We start from the raw sequence: 21,060 nt of genomic DNA, 5'->3' as shown, positions 1-21,060 counted from the left end.
CTGTCTTTTCGCGCTGGATAGGTACTGGTTTTATCTCGAACATAGAGTATTTCAGGTAGAGACTAGCAATCAAGTCTTAAGCTGGGTGCTAGCCAGGCCGCGTAAAACTGGCTGTATTGCGAAGTGAGCGATACGCATTTCGGCGTTTCTGTTCGAGGTGAAGCACATTAGAGGCAGTGAGAATGTGATCGCGGACGTCATCAGCCGTATGTTTACTGAACAACCATGTCGTGAGGGCGCCCAAGAAGATTGGGAAGGCAATCTTAGTTGTGTCATGTTAGCCGGTATTCCTCATTTGTTTAGTGACATTGCCGACCATCAGGATCAGAACCCCACTTGGGGACCCGTTAAGAAACGGCTTTGGGCAGGGGAGCGTTTGGATGAATACATTATCAGGAAAGGCATTTTGTGTAAAAGGTGGGACGTACCAAGGAGGTTAAGATCTGTCTACCAGGCACCCTAGTACGCCCCGTTTTCCATTATTTTCACAACACGTTGATTGGCGATCATTTAGGAACCTATATGACCTTGTAGAAGATTAAGGAGCATCTAACTTGGCCGTCTATTGATCGAGACGTTAGAGAAATGGTTTCTCGGTGTCTGTTGTGTCGTGTGGACAAACCGTAAAACGCTCTTTAACAGGGGTTTCTTAATTCTGAGCGTGAATCTTGCCCCACGGACAAACTCTATATCGATTATGTGGGGCTCTTGCTCGCACCAAAAGAGACTATCGGTATGTATTAGTTACTATTGACGCGTTTTAGAGGTTTTCCGCGATCGTTCCGAGTCGTAATGTGACTGCTGCCACCACCAACGCGCATTTAACTAACGTATTTAGTGTTTTTGGACCTCCTAAGCAAATGGCTCTGAGCACTATGCTACTTAACTTCTGAGGTCATCAGTCGCCTAGAACTTACAACTAATTAAACCTAACTAACCTAAGGACATCATACACATCCATGCCCGAGGCAGGAGTCGAACCTGCGACCGTAGCGGTCGCTCGGTTCCAGACTGTAGTGCTCAGAACCGCTCGGCCACTTCGGCGGGCTCTCTTAAGCAAATCGTTAGTGATAATGCGCCGGCCTTTCTTTCGGCTCCCTTCAAGGCCTTCTGTTTTCAAAGCGGTGTTAAGCATCTAATTACCACCCCGTATTATCCGCAGAGGCAGTTTGCGGAAAGGGTCAATCGTAACCTTAAATCCGCACTGATTATCTTTCATTAGAAGTCTCCCAGAAAGTGGGATTCTAGGCTGCCTTGTCTTAGCTTTGCCTCCAATACCTCCAGCCATGAAGCTTCGAAGGCTACTCCGGTTTCCTTGATGTTTGCTTATCCAGTTAATTCCCCCCACTCGAACATATGGGGAATTCAAGATCTAATTTCTGCAGAGATCACACCTCAGATCGTCAAAGAAAACTGGAATCGTGCGAGGTGCAATATTCTCAGGGCCCAAAACAGACAAGCTGGTCGTTATAACCGTAATTGATAAGCCTTCAGGTGTAAGCCGGGAGATCAGATGTATGCCCGTAATTTTCCCGGGATGGAGGTGCGTGTTGGCAACCTTGGTAAGTTTACCCCCCCCCCCCCCCCCATTTTCTGGGTCCGTGTACGATTATGCGGATTTTAAGCCCAGTTAATCTTCTGGTTAAGGACAACCATAACGGTAAGCAATACCGAGTTCACCTTAATCAAATTAAGTTTGGTTAGGTCGCTAGCTGGGTTTGTCCTTGGATTTGTCCTTGAGATGTGGAAGTTGAGCCGTGCTGCGGCTCGCGTTGGTGCTGTTGTAGGTTTCCGCCCTCTGGTGGAGGACAGACGGTATCGTTTAGTTGGCATGGTTGTGGTTGTTTGTCTTCTTCTCGTGTTGACTGGGCGCCACTCAGTTTCGCAAGCGTTGCCTGCCCTACAGTGGCAGCAGCGGCGGTTATCGATATGTAGTAACTGTGGCCCTATATTTGGGGCGACATCGGACGTCGTTGTTTTCCGGGTCGTGTGAGAGGGCCACTTCGGTTGGGTACGGAGGAGAAGCCAGGAAGGCGCAGTGCGGAAACACGCAGGGACCGCTGCCGGTACGCATGGACTGCCAGATGGAAGGGCTGTGGTCACGAGGGTGGACGACTTCGTCGTAAAACGGATCCAGCAAGCTTTAAGATAAGTGCATTTCAATCAAAGTAGAGAAACCTACACCGTTGTGATATCCCGCGATTCTCCAGTGACTTGGGTTCGTGTTGCTGCTCCTAGTGCCGCAGAGGCGAAGAGCAGCGAGTGGAGTGGTTGGGGAAGGCCTATCTGATTAGCTCTCCTCCACTTCTTATTACTGTTTACTGTGTTCAACTTGTTACGATTTGTTAAATTCAACCAGCGGTAATTTTTCTTGCCTGGTGGGCGCTAATGCCCCAGTTACCTGTCCTGCGGGGTTAGTGTTTGTAACGGCAGTGTACGTTTCCTCGCCTTGCCGCTGCTGTCCGGTAAGGCGTGTAATTTTGACAGCTTTCTTGATTGTAGGCCGGTTGGTGATTCCTCTTCTCTGGTGAGTTACCATCTTGTGAAATGAATGCAACTCTTAGCTGCCTATCTCATCGCTCGCGAAAGTGTTTGTTACCAGACCTTGTGAGAGGTCAGTTCCTGGAGCACCATCTGGATCAATTGCTTGTTTTTTTTAATTAACCTTTGATATTATATTTGCTGTTTTACAGCAGGTTTCAAAAATTTTTTATATTATTGCCGTTCCTGGCGTGTAAGGCCTTCGGCCGTGATTGTGGTCATTTGCCTTAAAATTCTAATTTGATATTTGTATTTTAGCAGTAAGCCTTAAAACCTTATTTACTGCCATTCCTGGCGTCTGATCCCGTCTGCTGTGTTTGTGGCTACTTGCCTTTAATATTTCAGTACCTGTAATTTTTAAGTTGCAGCGAGTTTTAAACAGTTCTTAATTTGCTGCCATTCCTGGCGTGTAAGGCCTTCTGCCCAGAACACAGTGGCTTGCTTTTAAAACATTGGCCGGCCGTTGTGGCCTAGCTGTTCTAGGCGCTTCAGTCCGGAACCACGCTGCTGCTACGGTCGCAAGTTCGTATCCTGCCTCGGACATGGATGTGTGTGATGTCCTTAGGTTAGTTAGGTTTATGTAGTTCTAAATCCAGGGGACTTATGACCTCAGATGTTAAGTCTTATAGTGCTTAGAGCCACTTGAACCATTTCAGCCAAAATCTCATTTCGATATCTCAACCCGTCTATGAGATACAAGGAATATTGTGGATATTTGTCTCTGGCGCTGTTGCTGGCACAGCGGGATCGCAAATGAGTGTGCTACGTCAGATCAATTTTCTCGGGAGAGGTGACAGACGGATACCTCCATCCAAATCTGAAGAAAAGTTCAATAATTCTGTTAAATTTCATATGCAGCAACATATTATGTAATGTGCACCAAACGCAAAATCATAGCGTCCCCTACCCCGATTTTCATTTCTAACTTTTTCGAATTTCGCGCACTGCCTTACATCCAAGGAAATATTACAATAACTATGGCCACATCATAATCAGCCCGACATATAAAGCTACAAGTAAAGCAAAAATGAAATTTTTTACTGAATAGTTCCTGTAAAATCGCTTAATAGGGATTGCAGGGCGTGCGCCTCGATTCTGTAATCACAGACTGGCCATAGGTGACAAGACAGTGTCTCCCTCCCCTTCCCAACCAACAAATGAACTCGTCCTGCGCTTTGCACGAAAGCTGGTAGTTGCGCATCGGCCACCGTTTCCTGTGTGGACTTTTTACGACTCGACACCTTACAGAAAGAAGCTTAGAAAGAAGTGCAGTGACAGGAGTGGGATCGGTCAAGTGAAACAAGTAGGCGTGAATCGGTGTGAAATGGTACAAGCAGAGCCGAAATGATACATTGTCAGTTAATCACTCACGATGTTGTAAATAATATGCAGTGCAAGTGGAGAAGAAATAAGAGGTATGGGAGGTCGACAGTGTGCATTTTGCATTTCGTACGGGCACAAGACGCATGAGTGGCACTTGCAATTAAAAGGACTATGAAATATTTATGAACAGTGATTCATTCAATAATTTGTACTGTTTCTGTTAAAATACTACATTTGTGTTGGGCTAGCAGCAATGATGAATGTCATAATTAACCGTGAAATTTTCTTTGTTTTGGCACTGCGTAATTGCAACATTTACAAAAGTTGCAGTATTACATCCAGCACGTATTTTGATCTGTTGTTGGGCATATGGACACTGAGGCTCTTGTTTTTTATACGTCTGAGGAGCTGCCGGAAGACAGCGCAGGGGCTACAATGCAGCGCAGTTCCCACTCCCACCTGGCCAGTTCCGCTGTAACTAGGCGAGGGTGGAGAGCAGGGCCAGCACATCTGTACTTCCGCAGTGCTGTCTCCATTACGACGTGTGTGCAGAAGGGCTGCATGCAGGTTGGTGACCTTCAGATATGATACAAAAAATGGTTCAAATGGCTTATGCGACTTAACTTCTGAGGTCATCAGTCGCCTAGAACTTAGAACTAATTAAACCTAACTAACCTAAGGACATCACACACATCCATGCCCGAGGCAGGATTCGAACCTGCGACCGTAGCGGTCACTCGGTTCCAGACTGTAGCGCCTAGAACCGCACAGCCACTCCGGCCGGCTGGTACAGCTGCTCATGCAGCTTCAACACGATACCACAGTCTATCAAGAGTAGTGACTGGAGTATTGTGACGAGCCAGTTGCTCGGCCACCATTGACAACACGTTTTCAATTTGTGAGAGATCTGGAGAATGTGCTGGCCAGGGCAGCAGTGGAACATTTTCTGTATCCAGGAACTGCAACATGCGGTCGTGCATTATACTGCTGAAATGTAGGGTTTCGCAGGGATCGAATGAAGGGTAGAGCCACGGGTCGTAACACATCTGAAATGTAACGTCCACTGTTCAAAGTGCCGTCAATGCGAACAAGAGGTGACCGAGACGTGTAACCAATAGCACCCCATACCATCACGCCGGGTGATACGCCAGTATGGCGATGACGAATACACGCTTCCAATGTGAGTTTACCGCGATGTCGCCAAACACGGATGCGACCATCATGATGCTGTAAACGGAACCTGGATTCATCGGAAAAAATGACGTTTTGCCATTCGTGCATCCAGGTTCATTGTTGAGTACACAATCGCAGGCACTCCTGCCTGTGATGCAGCGTCAAGGGTAACAGCAGCCATGGTCTCCGAGCTGGAAGTCCATGCTACTGCAAACGTCGTCGAACTGTTCGTGCAGATGGTTGTTGTCTTGCAAACGTCCCCATCTGTTGACTCAGGGATCGAGACGTGGCTGCACGATCCGTTACAGCCATGCGGATAAGATTCCTGTCATTTCGACTGCTAATGATACGAGGCCGTTGGGATCCAGCACGGCGTTCCGTATTACCCTCCTGAACCCACCGATTCCATATTCTGCTAACAGTCATTGAGTCTCGACCAACGCGAGCAGCAATGTCGCGATACGATAAACCGTAATCGCGATAGGCTCTAATCCGACCTTTATCCTCCTTAGACGAGGCATCACAACAACATCTCACCAAGCAACGCCGTTCTACTGCTGTTTGTGTATTAGAAATCGGTTGGAAACTTTCGTCATCTGAGCACGTTGTGGGTGTCGCCACCGGCGCCAACCTTGTGTGAAAGTTCTGAAAAGCTAATCATTTGCATATCACAGCATCTTCTTCCTGTCGGTTAAATTTCGCGTCTGTAGCACGTCATCTTCGTGGTGCAGCAATTTTAATGGCCAGTAGTGTATTTTTTACCGAATAGTTTCCTCAAAATCGAATGAGAAAGACAGCACAGTTGAGAACAAGAGCGATTCCGAAAATAGTGTATTTATTTTTTTATGTGAAAACTAAGTTTTGCGTGGGGCGACCAGTACCTCAGTGGTCGTGGGTACACAGATGGAGGGCGAAGCTTGACACATCTTGTGCAGCCTATTTACTTCTATTCTCTGTGGCTACAATCGACTTTCAACGCACCCATCTGGCGTCTGCCGTCTGGCGTTATGAATCAGCTAATTTGTACCTCTGTCATTGGGTGTTTGTATTGCTAAGAGTGTTGTGTGGTTAACTAATACGCCAAATACGTTTATTTTGTGAGTGTATTGTTCCACAAAAATGTCCTAAAATTTGTATTAATTATATTTTTTATTTTTTCAACCGCAGATACCACATTTTCTACCTGTGTTTCATTACTTACACAAAAATAAACCTTTATTTCTGTGTGTTAAGATAACAAATATACTTAAACAATTATTTCTAGTATATATGGTGACATCATGTTGTTTGCTCTTGAGATATAAATATTTTCCACTTTTGCCTCTCTTACTATATATGTAGCAATACGCGGTAATTATTATTCTTGATTCCTTATAAAATGCTGAGAAGCAATAATATTCGTTTGCTTAGGCTGAGCAGTAGTGGAATACAAAATACCATTGATGTCATAATTTCTGATGTTATGGAAATGTAGTATTGAAGTATGTTATACTGTAGTAAGAAGTATTTTCAGTAACTTTACGATTTGCTAATGGGACTTCTTTTGTGTTCAATCACTGCACGTAATTTACATAGATTTACATTAATAATCATTAACAATAGTATGATTAGGATGTGGTACATGCCGGAAAGGAATTTTTATATTTTCTTCTAATCATTCTCGCAATAAGACAAAGTTGATTTCTTTGTATGTTGATTACCATCTAATTAGATACATAAACAAAATGTAAAGTTCATAATTTTCAGCGAAGGGACGAGAGAATGCGAATGTACATGATGTTTCTGCTGGATTGCAATGTGATAACTCAGAAAGGAGACATTGTTGGGTTGTTCATCGATTATTTGTTTGCTTGTGGGATTTCTATTTTATTCTCTATTGGTTATCAAAAAAACCAGCTTTCTCGCATTTTTTAAAAAAAAATGTGTATGGGGAATATAAATGAACACTGACAGCTTTGATGTCACAGCGCACTGATACTGCACACCTTCCTCAACTGCTCGCACCTGTTTCTCTGAAAAGCAGTGTCTTGCTGTATAATGTCAACAACGCCCCAGCGCTGGTGGTAATGCAAGGTCTTTGCATTAGAAGGAGAGTCAATGTTGAACTTCCTTATGGAGTGGTCACGCGCTGCTATGCCCATATGAATAACGTGTAGAACTTGGTAGAAAGTGAAATTAATAGTAAAAAGTGTTACTTCGGTTTGTATATCGGAAAATATTTTAGTTATTTAGCAGAAAGCTGCTTGGGATTAATCAAGAGATTTATGTTTGATACAGACCATGTCTGAGAATCGGTGACTGTCGTGGAGAAGCATATTGATAGTAGAACGAAAATGGAAAGGCCTTCATGATCAGTGATTACCTGATTAATTAATGAGGAAACGTAATGTAGCAATGGTTGCTTCAGTGTGAATGTTAAACAAAGATAACTGGCAAAAAAGAATGGCTAAGTGTAGATATTTTTAGGGAAGAGTGTTGTGTGCGAAAGGAATAACAAAACAAAATATTTTGAGTTATCCTGTTATCATTGCAAAGTGATATGTCCGAAAGAACAGACACTACACATTCATATAATTGCTACACCTCAGCGGGCTATGAATGCACTACCACCAGTGCGGGTGCACATTTACATTCGATCTCCAATGAGAATCCAAAATTAGTGAGCATGGAGGACATGGACAGGGACTATGGAAAAGTGGTGGCGCCAGGTGGGAGGGTGAGTCAGCTGAGGCGCGTACCGAGATAGCCCGCGCACTTTACCATTAACACTGTGTGTGTCTGGGTGGCATAGCGGCTAATGCAACTGTCTAATTAGCAGGAAATCCCGGGTTCGAGTCTCGGTCCGGCACACATCTTCATTCGTCGCCGCTCACTACACAGAAAGTCCCGATGCAGCTGATACCTTCAGTTCCATCCCTTTCCTTTTCTTCCTCTCCCCCTCCACCTTCAATTTACATAATACATATCACAGCTGCGGAATCTGCTTGGTGTCTGTTCTTTCAGACATAAAAGACTGCTTTTGCTTGAAAAGTTATTTTCCTGCCACAAAGATGACCTTCATGAAACTTTTTGTCATTTTTAAACCACACGTAATAAGTTAGATGCACATCATTGTGGTTGTTTGTAGCTTTATCAAAGAGAACAGAGAAGCACAACTACCTGTGAGTTTTTCAGGCAGTTGAACATTACAGTCGTCAGCTTTATTCAGCATTCGATGGCTAGTACTATGATCTGACAAAGGTACCCTTACCAGTGGCTTGGCACCTATGCCTATGTAACTTATAATAGGTACCATGTGCAGAGCATCTAGTAGAATAAGGTCTTTCTTTCTCTTTGCCACAAAGTATGCAACTTTCTTAGATGAATGAAGAGCTTTTATAGGAATCGTAACATCTTTAGTGTAAGTTTTTTTTTTTCATTTGTGGAAGAGTATTCTCATGGATTGTTGACCACACTACCGTGATTTGAATGCAATAGTTGTTTCATTTTATTGGGAAACATGCTTAAAAATGACACCCTGAGGTCGATCTTCATTTCCAACATTTAAAACCGGAATTCAAGAATCTGTCGTCCCATTTCCTACATTTCCGTCTGTTCGTCTCTTTACAATCGCTTGATACATTTGAGATATCGGGTTTTGTACTTGCATTTAATGATTTGTCCATGCTGACAGAGAAAAACAGATCACAAATGCAAACAACAATTTAAAACGAATGTATTCGACCAAAGTTGCCTTCAAAATTTCTTTGCTAAACAAAAACAAATGAGCTACATAGTTGGATTTAACTGCCATAGTAAAAGCACTTCATTGCCAGCCTGCTAGACATCAATACTAGCGCACACTTGTTCCTTTACTCATGAAGCAAATGCACGAAAGTATTGTTTTTATAAAACCACTTCGACACCCCTACTGAAAGGCCGCGATGGTCCTGGGAGCAGTAATTCAGAGCTTGAGAACGCATTGGCAAGCTGAGCTTGTGTTACAATTTGAATGCCACAGCAACATGCAACTGCAGCTCCGTATTTTATGTGACTGGATCAATTAAGTGAGAAGAAGAGGAAGAACCACAAATTATACACTGGTCAGCAGTCGATGGAAGCTTGGGCACACTCACCAGCGCAGAAGTGGAAAATGACGTTGAGCACGGAGGGCGGCAGCAGCTTCTTGAGCTGTGTCGGTCTCCCACGGCTGTCACTCAGCTCTTCCAGCAGGGCGCGCACCTCCTCACCCACCAACGCCTGCATAGCAGCCCCGCTGAAGCCCAGAGAGCGCAGGTGGCGCATCACGAAGGCGCGCTGCTCCTGCCACAGCTTGCCGTCCACCAACGTTACTCCTGCACAGCCAATACACCTGCCAATCAGCTCAATGTTTCACGCTCTACCCAACAAGATATTCAGTATCAAGTCACAAGTACAAAGAAAAAAAGAAATATCAGGGCATAACTTCTCGTCGACATTGAGGTCATTGGAGACAAAGCACAAGTTGTGATTGGTAAAAGCGTTTCGACTTGTCATTTTCAAAGAAGGCATCGTTGCTAATCATCTATTTGGGGTTGGAAGCTTCAGTTGAATTCTTTTTCATCAATTAAATTTGGTTTTTTAAACTTTGTGTTTTGAAAAACACAACGTATTTCTTTTTCTACTTATCCAAGCATATTCGGACGTCTATGGGCCATATTCTGTAGATGTCGCTTTATTTTTGTTACTTTATTATTCAACAACCGTAGCTCATGGTAATGTTAGGCCTAATAATTTTAGCACGTGAATTTTTGATGCTGAGAATGTTAAGCCACCAGTTGTCTTCTGTGTGAAATTTTTAGCAGAATATGTTTTGAGACAATGTACTACCATTACAAACGCTATAAAACAAGGAAACCAATCAATAAATGGCAACACAACATGTACTTGCTGTTATATAAAATATTTATATCGTCCTGTAGTATAACACATAAGCTTCTGTGCCATTAGACACCATCAAAAGTAACAGCCAAGTTTTTTCAAACATAAAACTCTTCTTAAAACATCTCAAATCACAGATGTAAACTAAAGGTAGCCGCTTTCACCTGATAAAAAATAGTACTTTCCTGGGATGCATAGATACAGCCCCCAACGATGTAACTCTATCATAGAATCTATGAACCGTAGCGGTGCCAGGTGGAGACACCTCAATATTGTCAGGATATGGGCCTGTAGAATATCTTTTGGCGCTAATAAAACATGATTAGCATGTTAACATTTATTGGTTCAGATTTACTATTGAGTTTCTCCTCATCACCAGCAGCTGACATTTCATACCAGGGACGTTCTGGAATTCCAGTGACTCCTGTTGTTGGCCTGGCTTCTGTCACCAGTGCCACTTCTCCAGCAGTTCAGCTGATGTCTTTGAGCTGCTGCCTGCCTTTCTGCAGGTGGAGCTATAGTGTGAGAGTGTTCCTACACTGTTTAGGGCACCCTCAATCCCACTCTGGAAGATGACAATGATCTGTGTTGACCTATTGAGATGTACCATGCTGCTGGAATTCATGTAGTTGGACAATCCTGGCCCCATTGGCCATGTAGGCTGTAGCACCTGCAAGGTGCCTACCACGATGATTAGAAACTGAGGCACTGGATGGCTCTTTGACCCTGCAGTGACGATATGTTAATGTGATAACCACCATGAGATGTACTGGTGTTGGAAGACCCTCAGCCTCCATATCATCAAAGAGATAGATGGCTACCAATGGTAAGGCCGATGAGTGAGAGGTCATGGTTACCTGAATGTTGCCTTCTCAGAAATTGCAAGCAGCATGTTTATGAGAATTGCTGAAATATGTAAAACATAAATGTCACTAAACCATAACGTTACTGAATTGAATGCTATTGGTATGAACGCCATCACCCCTAATGACCAACTGCATTCACATCTGGGGAACTGAGGTATTTATGGCTTGAGGTAAGATGTGAATCTCTTTTCATTATGACTGAATGTGGCCCATTTCTTTACCAGAAGTCAGCAGTCCTTGTTCCACAGTAAAAGTTGTTGCACGTGCTTAACTGCAGTGTTAGGTCTCTGAAATGCGTTATTGCATCTGAGGTAACGCTTGTTTCTTCACATCACAAGGGCTAACAAATATTGATGTCTCTGTCTGTTTGTCTCAGCGCACATTTTGCTGAATGTGTAACTTGTGCTTGGTGGTTGGCACCAATGTAGCAGTGTGTGGTTATGTACATGACCGACTTACAGCGCTTATTGTTCCTTTCTGCTGCACAGCTATGCCAACACCTCTGTCTGACATAACCTGTGGCTGTGCTAGTGTGATCTTAAGAAAAATTTAATTCCTTCCCCATTTCTATTCTGGGGTGTAACAGAAATTACACTGAGGTGACAAACTTCATAGTATAGCAATATGCACATGTACAGATGGCTGTGGTATCGTGTACACAAGGTGTAAGAGAACATATATTGGCAGAACTATTATTTACACTTAGGTGATTTACGTGAAAAGCTTTCCAAGGTGGTTACTGCTGCACGAAGCGAATTAACAGACTTTGAATGCAGAATGGTAGTTGGAGCCGGGTTCATGGGACATTCCATTTTGGAAATCATTAGGGAATTCCATATTCTGGTATCCACAGTGCCACGAGTGTGCCAAGAATACAAAATTTCAGTCATTACCTTTCACCATGAACAATGCACTGGCAAATGACCTTTACTTAACAACTGAGAGCAGTGGCATTTGCATAGAGTTTTCATTGATAATTGACACGCAGCACTGCGTGAAATAACCGCAGAAATCAATGTGTGATGTACGACGAATGTATCTGTTAGGACAGTGAGGTGAAATTTGGCATTAATGGGCTATGGTAGCAGACGACTGATGCGAGTGCCTTTGCTAACAGCAAGACATCACCTGCAAGCCTCTCTGGGCTCGTGACCACTGGGCCTTAGACCACTTAAAAACCGTGAACTGGTCAGACGTGTCCCGATTTCAAATGGTAAGAGCTGATGGTAGGGTTCGAGTACGGCGCAGACCCCACAAAGCCATGGACCCAAGTTGTCAGCAAGGCACTGTGCAAACTGTTGATACCTCTACGATATTGTGTGGTGTGTTTACATGGAAGGGGGTGGGTCCTGGTTATATTTGGCTACTTGTAGGCCTTTAGCAACCATCCATTGACTTCATGTTCCCAAACAACGATCGAATTTTTATGAATGACAACGCGCCATGTCATCGGGCAACAATTGTTCACGATTGGTTTGAAGACCAGTCTGGACAATACGAGAGAATGATTTGGCCACCCAGATCACCTTACATGATTCCAATTGGACATTATAGACAGCTATAGAGACGGCACTGCTCAATATTTATGCAGGAGACATCCAACGACTTGTTGAGTCCGTGCCATGTCATGGTTGCTACACTATGCCAAGCATAAGGAGGTCCGACACGGCATTAGGAGATTTCCTGTCATCTGAGAGTATATATAGGGTCATAGTAAAATCTGAAAACCAATACTACACATGTGTTGCGTGATGTGCGTCCATATAGAATGGCCAACAGAAAACATACAACCTATACAAAGGACATGAATGCAAGTCTGAAGGACATTGTATTATAATAAATGCAGTTACTTTACCAACACAGACACTGTCACCATTAATTATATAATCAGGTCTCGTGGGTCTGAAATGACGATACAGATACAGAATAATAACAGATCTCTTCCTGTTCTTAGTTTCACGAAAGTGTGAGCATTTGGATTGTGACTGCGTGACATATGGAGGTTTGGTGTCACAAGTAGCTGACGCTAATATGTATTCACAATGTATGAATCCATTTAACGACTTTCATAATTGCAAATTGTGAAAGACAGTGTCTGTTTCTTCAGACATGCATACATGTTCAAAAAATGTTAAAATGTGTGTGAAATGTCATGGGACTTAACTGCTAAGGTCATCAGTCCCTAAGCTTACACACTACTTAACTTAGATTATCCTAAGGACAAACACACACACCCATGCCCGAGGGAGGACTCGAATCTCCGCCGGGACCAGCCGCACAGTCCATGACTGCAGCAACAGAGACCCCTCGGCTAATCCCGCGCGGCATGCATACATGTCTGGCTGACATTTGCAGTTGCTGCATAAACACACAGACTGTCGCCATTAGTGATATTCTCAATACCGCTTCATGAGACAGTTGTAAGATAGCTTCACAAGAGATAATGTGCATTTTTAATTTTATTTTGATTACTCACCTGAAACTTCCTTAGTTCTTAAAGTGCATTTGTAATGTCGCTTTGCTTTTATGTTGTATTATGACTTGAAAGCATGTCATAGGCATGGTAGTCGGAAGAATTTGCTTAAAGAGTTATCGATTTTCGAATACTTTTTTTGTGTCCTGTACTTAATTTCCGGGCCTGTTGTACAACACTGGTGTGCTTTCTTTTAGATTTTAATTACATACACTGTTTTCGTACCTTTCACACTTCATTCTAAACTTGTAACACACGAGATTTGGGAGAAAACTAATGTCGCTATACCCATCGGGAAACACTACGTTATTGTCACCGCTCGCTAATATATCCTATTGTTTTTGTCCAGTGTTGCGCTAATTTTGAAGTAAATGTGCGTCATCCTGTTTGATTTAATATGTGTGTGTCTGTATTTTGTGTGTGTGTGTGTGTGTGTGTGTGTGAGTGTGTGCATGAGACAGAGAGAAAGAGAGAGAGAGAGAGAGAGAGAGAGAGAGAGAGAGAGAGAAGCAGGTATTTTTGGGTTATCCAGGATGTTTGTTATACTAATTTCTTTGAGGAAGCGTCTTTGTGTATTTATTAAACAGTATTTCTGTTGCATAGTGTTGTGCATTTGTTCAGAACTTCCTCTCCTTATGTTATCGATTTTTGTATGTCATAGTTTCGATATTTTGTCAATTTTCCGTACAAACTGATCTCATAGTCCTCATAGGAAGCAACAGTCTCGCTTTCAGCCTTACGCGATTTAGGAAAACCATATAGAAAACGTAAATCAGGATATCCGGAAGCGATGTTGAGCCCCATTCTTCCAGAAGGCGAATCCACGGTCTTATAAACCGAGTCACCTTGCTGTAAATAGCTAACTGTTGATATGACGGCATGAGAGCAAAATATAGCACTGGAAGAGCATATTTCGTTCACTCAAACGTAACGTCACGTGTAAATATATGTTTAATGTGCAGCGACACAGAAAATTAAAAGCAACAACATTCTCTTCATTAAATCTTTCCCGATATGTGACTACGTTGTCGTATTGTTATGGTATCTAAGGCGTCCATGGACCGTGGACCTTGTCGCTGGTGGGGAGGTTTTCGTGCCTCATTACCGTAGGTGTAGCCACAACGAGGGGTATCTGTTGAAAGGCCAGAAAAACGCGTGGTTCCTGAAGAAGGGCAGAAGCCTTTTCAGTAGTTGCAGCGGCAACAGTCTAGATGATTGACTGATGCGGTCTTGTAACAGTAACCATAACGGCCTTGCTGTACTGGTGCTGCGAACGGCTGAAAGCAAGGGGAAACTACAGCCGCATATTTCTCCCGAGGGCATGCGGCTTTATTATATGATTAAATGATGATGACGTCCTCTTGGGTAAAATATTCGGGAGGTAAAATAATTCCCCATTCGGGACTGCCGAGGACGTCGCTATCAGGAGAAAGGAAACTGGTGTTCTACGGATCGGAGCGTGGAATGTCAGATCGCTTAATTGGTCAGGTAGGATAGAAAATTTAAAAAGGGAAATGGATAGGTTAAAGTTAGATATAGTGGGAATTAGCGAAGTTCGGTGGCAGGAGGAACGAGACTTCTGGTCAGGTGAATACAGGGTCATAAATACAATATCACATAAGGGTAATTCAGGAATAGGTTTATTAATGAATAAAAAAAATAGGAACTTGGATAACCTACAACGAACAGCGAAGTGGACGTATGATTGTAGTCAAGATTGGCACGAAGCCAACGCCTACCACAGTAGTAAGTTTATATGCCAACTAGCTCCGCAGAAATGTATGATGATATAAAGGAAATTATTCAGATAGTCAAGGGAGACGAAAGTTTGGTAGTCATGGGGTCTGGAATTTGATAGTAGGAAAAGGAAGAGAAGGAAAACTAGTTGGTGAATATGGACTGGGGGGTAAGGAATCAACGAGGAAGCCGCCTGGTAGAATTTTCCACAGAGCATAACTAATCATAGCTAACACTTGGCTTGAGAATCATGACATATGGTTGTATACGTGGAGGAGGCCTGGAAACACTGGAAGGTTTCAAGTTGATTATATAATGGTAAGACAGAGATTTAGTAACCACATATTAAATTGTAAGACATTTCCAGGGGCAGATGTGGACTCCGATCACAGTTTATTGGTTATGAACTGTAGATTAAAGAAAAAGAAACTGCAAAAGGGTAGGAATTTAAGGAGATGGGGCCTGGATAATCTGGAAGAACTAGAGGTTGTAGAATGTTTCAGAGAGAGCGTTAGGGAACGATTGGCAAGAACATGGGAAAGAAATGCAGTAGAAGACTGGGTAGCTTTGAGAGATGAAACAGTGAAGGTAGCAGAGGATCAAGTAGGTAAAAAGACGAGGGGTAGTAGAAATCCTTGGGTAACAGAAGAGATATTGAATCTGATGAAAGGAAAAAAAAACATAAAACTGCAGTAAATAAAACAGGCGAAAGGAGTAGAAACGTCTCAATAATGAGATCTACAGGAAGTGCAACATGGCTAAGCGGGGATACCTAGATGACAAATGTAAGAGTGTAGAGGCATGTATCACTAAGAGTAAGGTAGATACTGCCGACAGGAAAATTAAAAAGATCTTTGGAGAAAAGAGAACTACCTGTATGAATATTAAGAGCTCAGATGGAGCAAGTCCTAAGCAAAGAAGGGAAAGCAGAAAGGTCAAAGAAGTATATAGAGGTTCTATACAAGGGCGATGTACTTGGAGGCATTATTATGGAAATGGAAGAGGACTTAGATGAAGATGAACTGGGAGATATGACACTGCGTGAATAATTTGACACAGCACTTAAAGACCTAAGTCGAAACAAGGCCCCGGAAGTAGACAACATTACATTAGAACTACTGACGGCCTTGGGAGAGCCAGGCCTAACAAAACTCTACCATTTAGTGAGCAAGATGTATGAGACACGCGAAATACCCTCAGACTTCAAGAAGATTATAGTAACTCCAATCCCAAAGAAAACAGGTGTTGACAGGTGTGAAAATTACCGATCTATCAATTTAATAAATCACGGCTCCAAAATACTAACGCGAATTCTTTACAGACGAATGGAAAAACTAGTAGAATCCGACCTCGGGGAAGATCAGTTTGGATTCCGCAGAAATATTGGGACACACGAGGCGATACTGACCCTACGATTGATCTTGGAAGATAGATTAAGGAAAGGCAAATATACGTTTTTAGCATTTGTAGACTTAGAGAAAGTTTTTAAAATTGTTGACTGGAACACTCTTCTTCAAATCCTGAAAGTGTTAGGGGTAAAATACAGGGAGCGAAAGGCTATTTACAATGTGTACAGAAACCAGATGGTACATATAAGAATCTAGGGGTATGAAAGGGAAGCAGTGGTGGGAAAGGGAGTGAGTAAGGGTTGTAGGCTATCCCCGACGTTATTCAATCTGTATGTTGAACATGCAGAAAGGAAAGAAAAGAAAAATTTGGAGTAGGATTTAAGATCCTTGGTGAAGAAATAAAAACTCTGAGGTTTGCTGACGATATTGTAATTCTGTCAGAAACAGCAAAGGACTTGGAAGAACAGCTGAACGGAATGGACAGTGTCTTAAATGGAGGACGTAAGATGAATATCAACAAAAGTAAAACAATGATAATGGAATGTAGTCAAATTAAATCAGGCGATTATGAGAGAATTAGATTAGGGAATGAGACTCTTAAAGTAGTAAATGAGTTTTGTTTGGGGAGCTAAATACCTGATGATCGGAGTGGAGAGGATATAAATTGTAGACTGTGTATGGCAAGAAAAACGTTTGTGACGTAGAGAAATTTGTTAACATCGAGTATACATTTAAGTGTCAGGAAGTCTTCTCTGAAAGTATTTCTATGAAGTGTAGACAAGTATGGAAGTGAAACGTGGACGATAAATAGCTTAGACAAGAAGAGAACAGAAGCTTTCGAAATGTAGTGGTGCAGAACAATGCTGAAGATTAGATGGGTAAATCACGTAATTAATGAGGAGGTACTGAATATAATTGGGGAGAAGAGGAATTTGTGGCACAACTGACTAGAAGAAGGGATCGGTTGGTAGGACACATTGTGAGGCATCAAGGGATCACCAATTTAGTACTGGAGGGAAGCGTGGAGGGTAAAAATCGTAGAGGGAGACCAACAGATGAACACAGTAAACAGATACAGAAGGATGTAGGTTGCAGTTGTTATTCGGAGATGAGCAAGATGTATGAGACAGGCGAAATACCCTCAGACAGGATAGAGTAGCATGGAGAGCTGCATCAAACCGGATTCTGGACAGAAGACTACAACAACACAACAACAACAACAACAAGGCATATCATAAGTAATGGCATAAAAGCATATAGTTGAAAGAACACTACACTCCAAGTAAACACAGGTTCGCAAACGAACTACTTGCGAAATAATTGCGATTTTGTGGTTACCAGCCACTAACGATGTGATTCTGTGTAAACACCAAATGACAGTCCGTGGCGTGGTCTTTGTTTACATTTTCGAGACGAGTTGTAAACAGAATGAATGCGACAGTACAGAGCACAGTAAGAGTGCCACTCAAGTCAGTTGTCTACGGAGCATCAGTTGTGTCATAGAATTGTTGATGGTAACATGGAACATTACAGAACGAGGATTGTGCGGATATGCATTTCATAAATGGCATGGCTAACGGCAGTTCACGGGAGGGCTCCATGCTCGTACCAAGAAGCATACCCTGCACGAAGGTACCACGCGAGTTGAATGTTTGCAAGAGTGCATCAACGCTTCCGAGAAACGGAGAGCATTCCACATGCTACACGAGCATGTAGGCCTGCACGAATTGCACCTATGCTTAAAAATGTGCTGCTGGAAACAAATGAACAATCTTCCTTGAATGAGCCACAATAGTGGTCGGAGAATAATTTTTTGCGAGCCAATGTGCAAGCGTCACCTCGAACTAGGTCAGCGTCTTAGTGAGGCGAACCTTAGTCCTGGACTAACGTTCCGTCAGTGGACGGAACAATCAAGTGTAGGCAGCCCTACATTTTAAAACCCCAGTTCGATTTTACAGAGAACTAGCTTGCTTTTATCGTGAATCTCTTATCGAGCGTAAAGGTGCAAACGACGGAAAAAATCACAGACGATTTCAGTATTTAAGGAGGACAGGACAACGGACACGCAATATTACAGGCAAATATCCTTAACATCGGTTTGCTTGCAGGATTCTTGAGCATAGTCTGCGTTCGAATATAGTAAATTTCCTTGACAGAGAAAAGCTTCAGTTCAAAAATCAGCACGGATTGAGAAAGCATCGCTCGTGCACGGTGCCCTACGAGCTGTTGGTGAATGGCAATAGGCAGCTTCCATATTACTAGATTTCAGGAAAGCGTTTGACACAGCGACCTACTGTAGAATGTTAACGAAGGTCAAGCACACGGAATAGGTTCTCACATACGTGAGTGGCTCGAAGACTTGAGCAATAGAACCCAGCCCTCGCCGGCGAGTGTTCATCACAGTAAGGGCACCACCAGGGCTGTCCCAGCAAGCGCTCTTATTTTCTGTATGCAGAAAAAATTATCTGACGGACAATGTGAGCAGCAGTTTACGGCTGTCTGATGACGCTGTGGTGTACGGGAAAGTACCTTCGTTCAGTGTCTGTAGAAGTTGAGGAGATTCGAATGTATAAAAATGTAAGTAAATGCAGATGAGTTGGAAAAACAATCCTGTTATATTCGAATACGTTATTATTAGTGTGCAGATTACCACAGTCACGTGATCACGTGTGTAGGTGTGACGCTACAGAGCGATATGAAATAGAACTAGCGAGTAAAATCGGTTGTAGGGAAGGCAAACAGCCTAAAGCGGTTTATTGGGAGAGTTCTAGGAAAGTGTAGCGCATCTAGAAAAGGAGAACGCTTATCTAACACTAGTGCGACACATTCTTGAGTACCGTCCGAATGTTTGGGAGCCCACCAGGTCTGATTAAGGGAAGTTATCGAAGCAGTGCAGGCGGGTGCGGCTAGATTTGTTACCGGTAAGTTCGATCAGCATGTGAGCATTACTGAAGTGTTCCTTGAACTCAAAAGGGAATCCTCGTATGGAAGACGGCATTCTTTTCGTGAAACACTGCTGAGAAAATTTAGACAACCAGCATTTGCAACTGGCTGCAGGACTATTCTACTGCGGCAAACGCACATTTCGCATAAGGGCCCTACCGTGGTTTGTGGAATATGTGTAGGCAGTTACCCACGGAGTCACTTTATTTCGTGTTTAACTTTTATACCCCCCCCCCCCCTCTAATCACTCGGATGAACTTCCACGCGTTTTATTTATGTCTTACAGTTTGCCATTTGGGCGGTGTGTAGTCGTTGTTGTAGTGAAGCCGAACATGAAACTGATCGATTCACATACAACTTCCTGCAGACGTGCTATATTACGTTAACAGCAGTGCCACTCACCTTTCCGCAGCCCCAGGCTGCGGAGCTGCGCGAAGAAGTTCTGAGGCCGTCCTTCAAATTCGGGTCGCGTGAGCACCTCGCGTATGAGGCTCCTGGTGGAGACGATGACGGTCAGCTCGCCGCCCAGATGTAAACCAATCACGGGTGATCCGTATTTCTGGGCTAAGTACGTGAACGCCTCGTGCTGCGATCCCAGCTTCTTGCTCAGCCGGCAGATGTCCTGGTAGTTGCCCACCAAGGGAAGCCAAGTCGGACCTGCGGAAGTAAACAATAAGTCATCTTTAGAGTCGTTCATTATTAGTGCTTTAGCGATATTTTCCAACTAACCTGTCTTCTACGTTATACATTTAATTACTTGAAAGCAGGGTGAGTTCATGCACATTCTAGGCGCAATATTAAAATACTGCAATAAAGTACGTATTCATGAATGAGTCTGCTGCAACCATTCAACTGTTTGACTGGCGCACAAATGTATGATACTATGGTAAGTATTGCAGAGACATTTGTCGGGTTTGCCGCCTGACAGTATTGTGCAAATCTCACAATGCTCCAGCGATACAACTGTTCGACGTCTTCAGGTTGTGAGAGTTTCTGTTGTCACTGCTGCGAAACGCGACTGATGATAACCGCGCGGAGGCGATGAAATTTGTCAGGCAAGGAGCAGCAGATACTCGTGCGCGGGGAGGCACTGGTTTACAGTTACCGTGGAGAGACCGCTATAAAACATGTTTACGTCCGTTTTATTTGCACACCACTGCGCATTCAAAGGAAAATGGCATACTTTTAATGAGATTTCCCGCTCGCATTCAAAGAGAAATGGCATACGTTTTATTTATGCGATATCCGGCTAGCTTTGGAAGAGAAATGGCATAATTTAAGTGCGATATTTGCGGTCTACTGTAGCGCATTAGCACATGATCACCGGCCGCTACTGTTTATCGGTCTACTTTAACAGCCGTCTGCAGCACCATAGCTCAAATGCTTCGATATACGCTATGTGATCAAATGTAACCAGACACCCCCAAAACCATACGTTTTTCATATTGTGTGCATTGTGCTGCCACTTACTGTCAGGTACTCCATATGAGCGACCTCAGTAGTCATTAGACATCGTTAGAGAGCAGAATGGGGCGCTCCGCGGAACGTGGTCAGGTGATTGGGTGTCACTTGTGTCATATGTCTGTACGCGAGACAGACAGTTGAAGAGGCTTGTAATGTGTAATAGGCAGACATCTATCCAGACCGTCACACAGGAATTCCAAACTGCATCAGGATCCACTGCAAGTACTATGACAGTTAAGTAGGAGGTGAGAAAACTTGGATTTCATGGTCGAGCGGCTGCTCATAAGCCACA

General features: G+C 43.3%; 1 protein-coding gene across 2 annotated transcripts in view; it reads right to left on the bottom strand.

The window, feature by feature from the left end:
• The window catches only part of LOC126259481 (methyl farnesoate epoxidase-like), a 335,865-nt gene that overhangs the window by 211,177 nt on the left and 103,628 nt on the right, over positions 1-21,060 (bottom strand). For both annotated transcript variants that reach the window (XM_049956317.1, XM_049956318.1), the window contains exons 2-3: positions 19,707-19,961; positions 9,153-9,371 (exon numbers count right to left, since the gene is read on the bottom strand). In XM_049956317.1, the coding sequence (XP_049812274.1) occupies positions 9,153-9,371; positions 19,707-19,961 (474 nt within the window). The remainder of the gene's footprint in view (positions 1-9,152; positions 9,372-19,706; positions 19,962-21,060) is intronic.

The sequence above is a fragment of the Schistocerca nitens genome, chromosome 5 (genome assembly GCF_023898315.1).
Source record: "Schistocerca nitens isolate TAMUIC-IGC-003100 chromosome 5, iqSchNite1.1, whole genome shotgun sequence".
NCBI lineage: Eukaryota > Metazoa > Arthropoda > Insecta > Orthoptera > Acrididae > Schistocerca > Schistocerca nitens.
The sequence above is the reverse complement of the archived record's forward strand: the minus strand, read 5'-3'. Positions and strand labels throughout refer to the sequence as shown.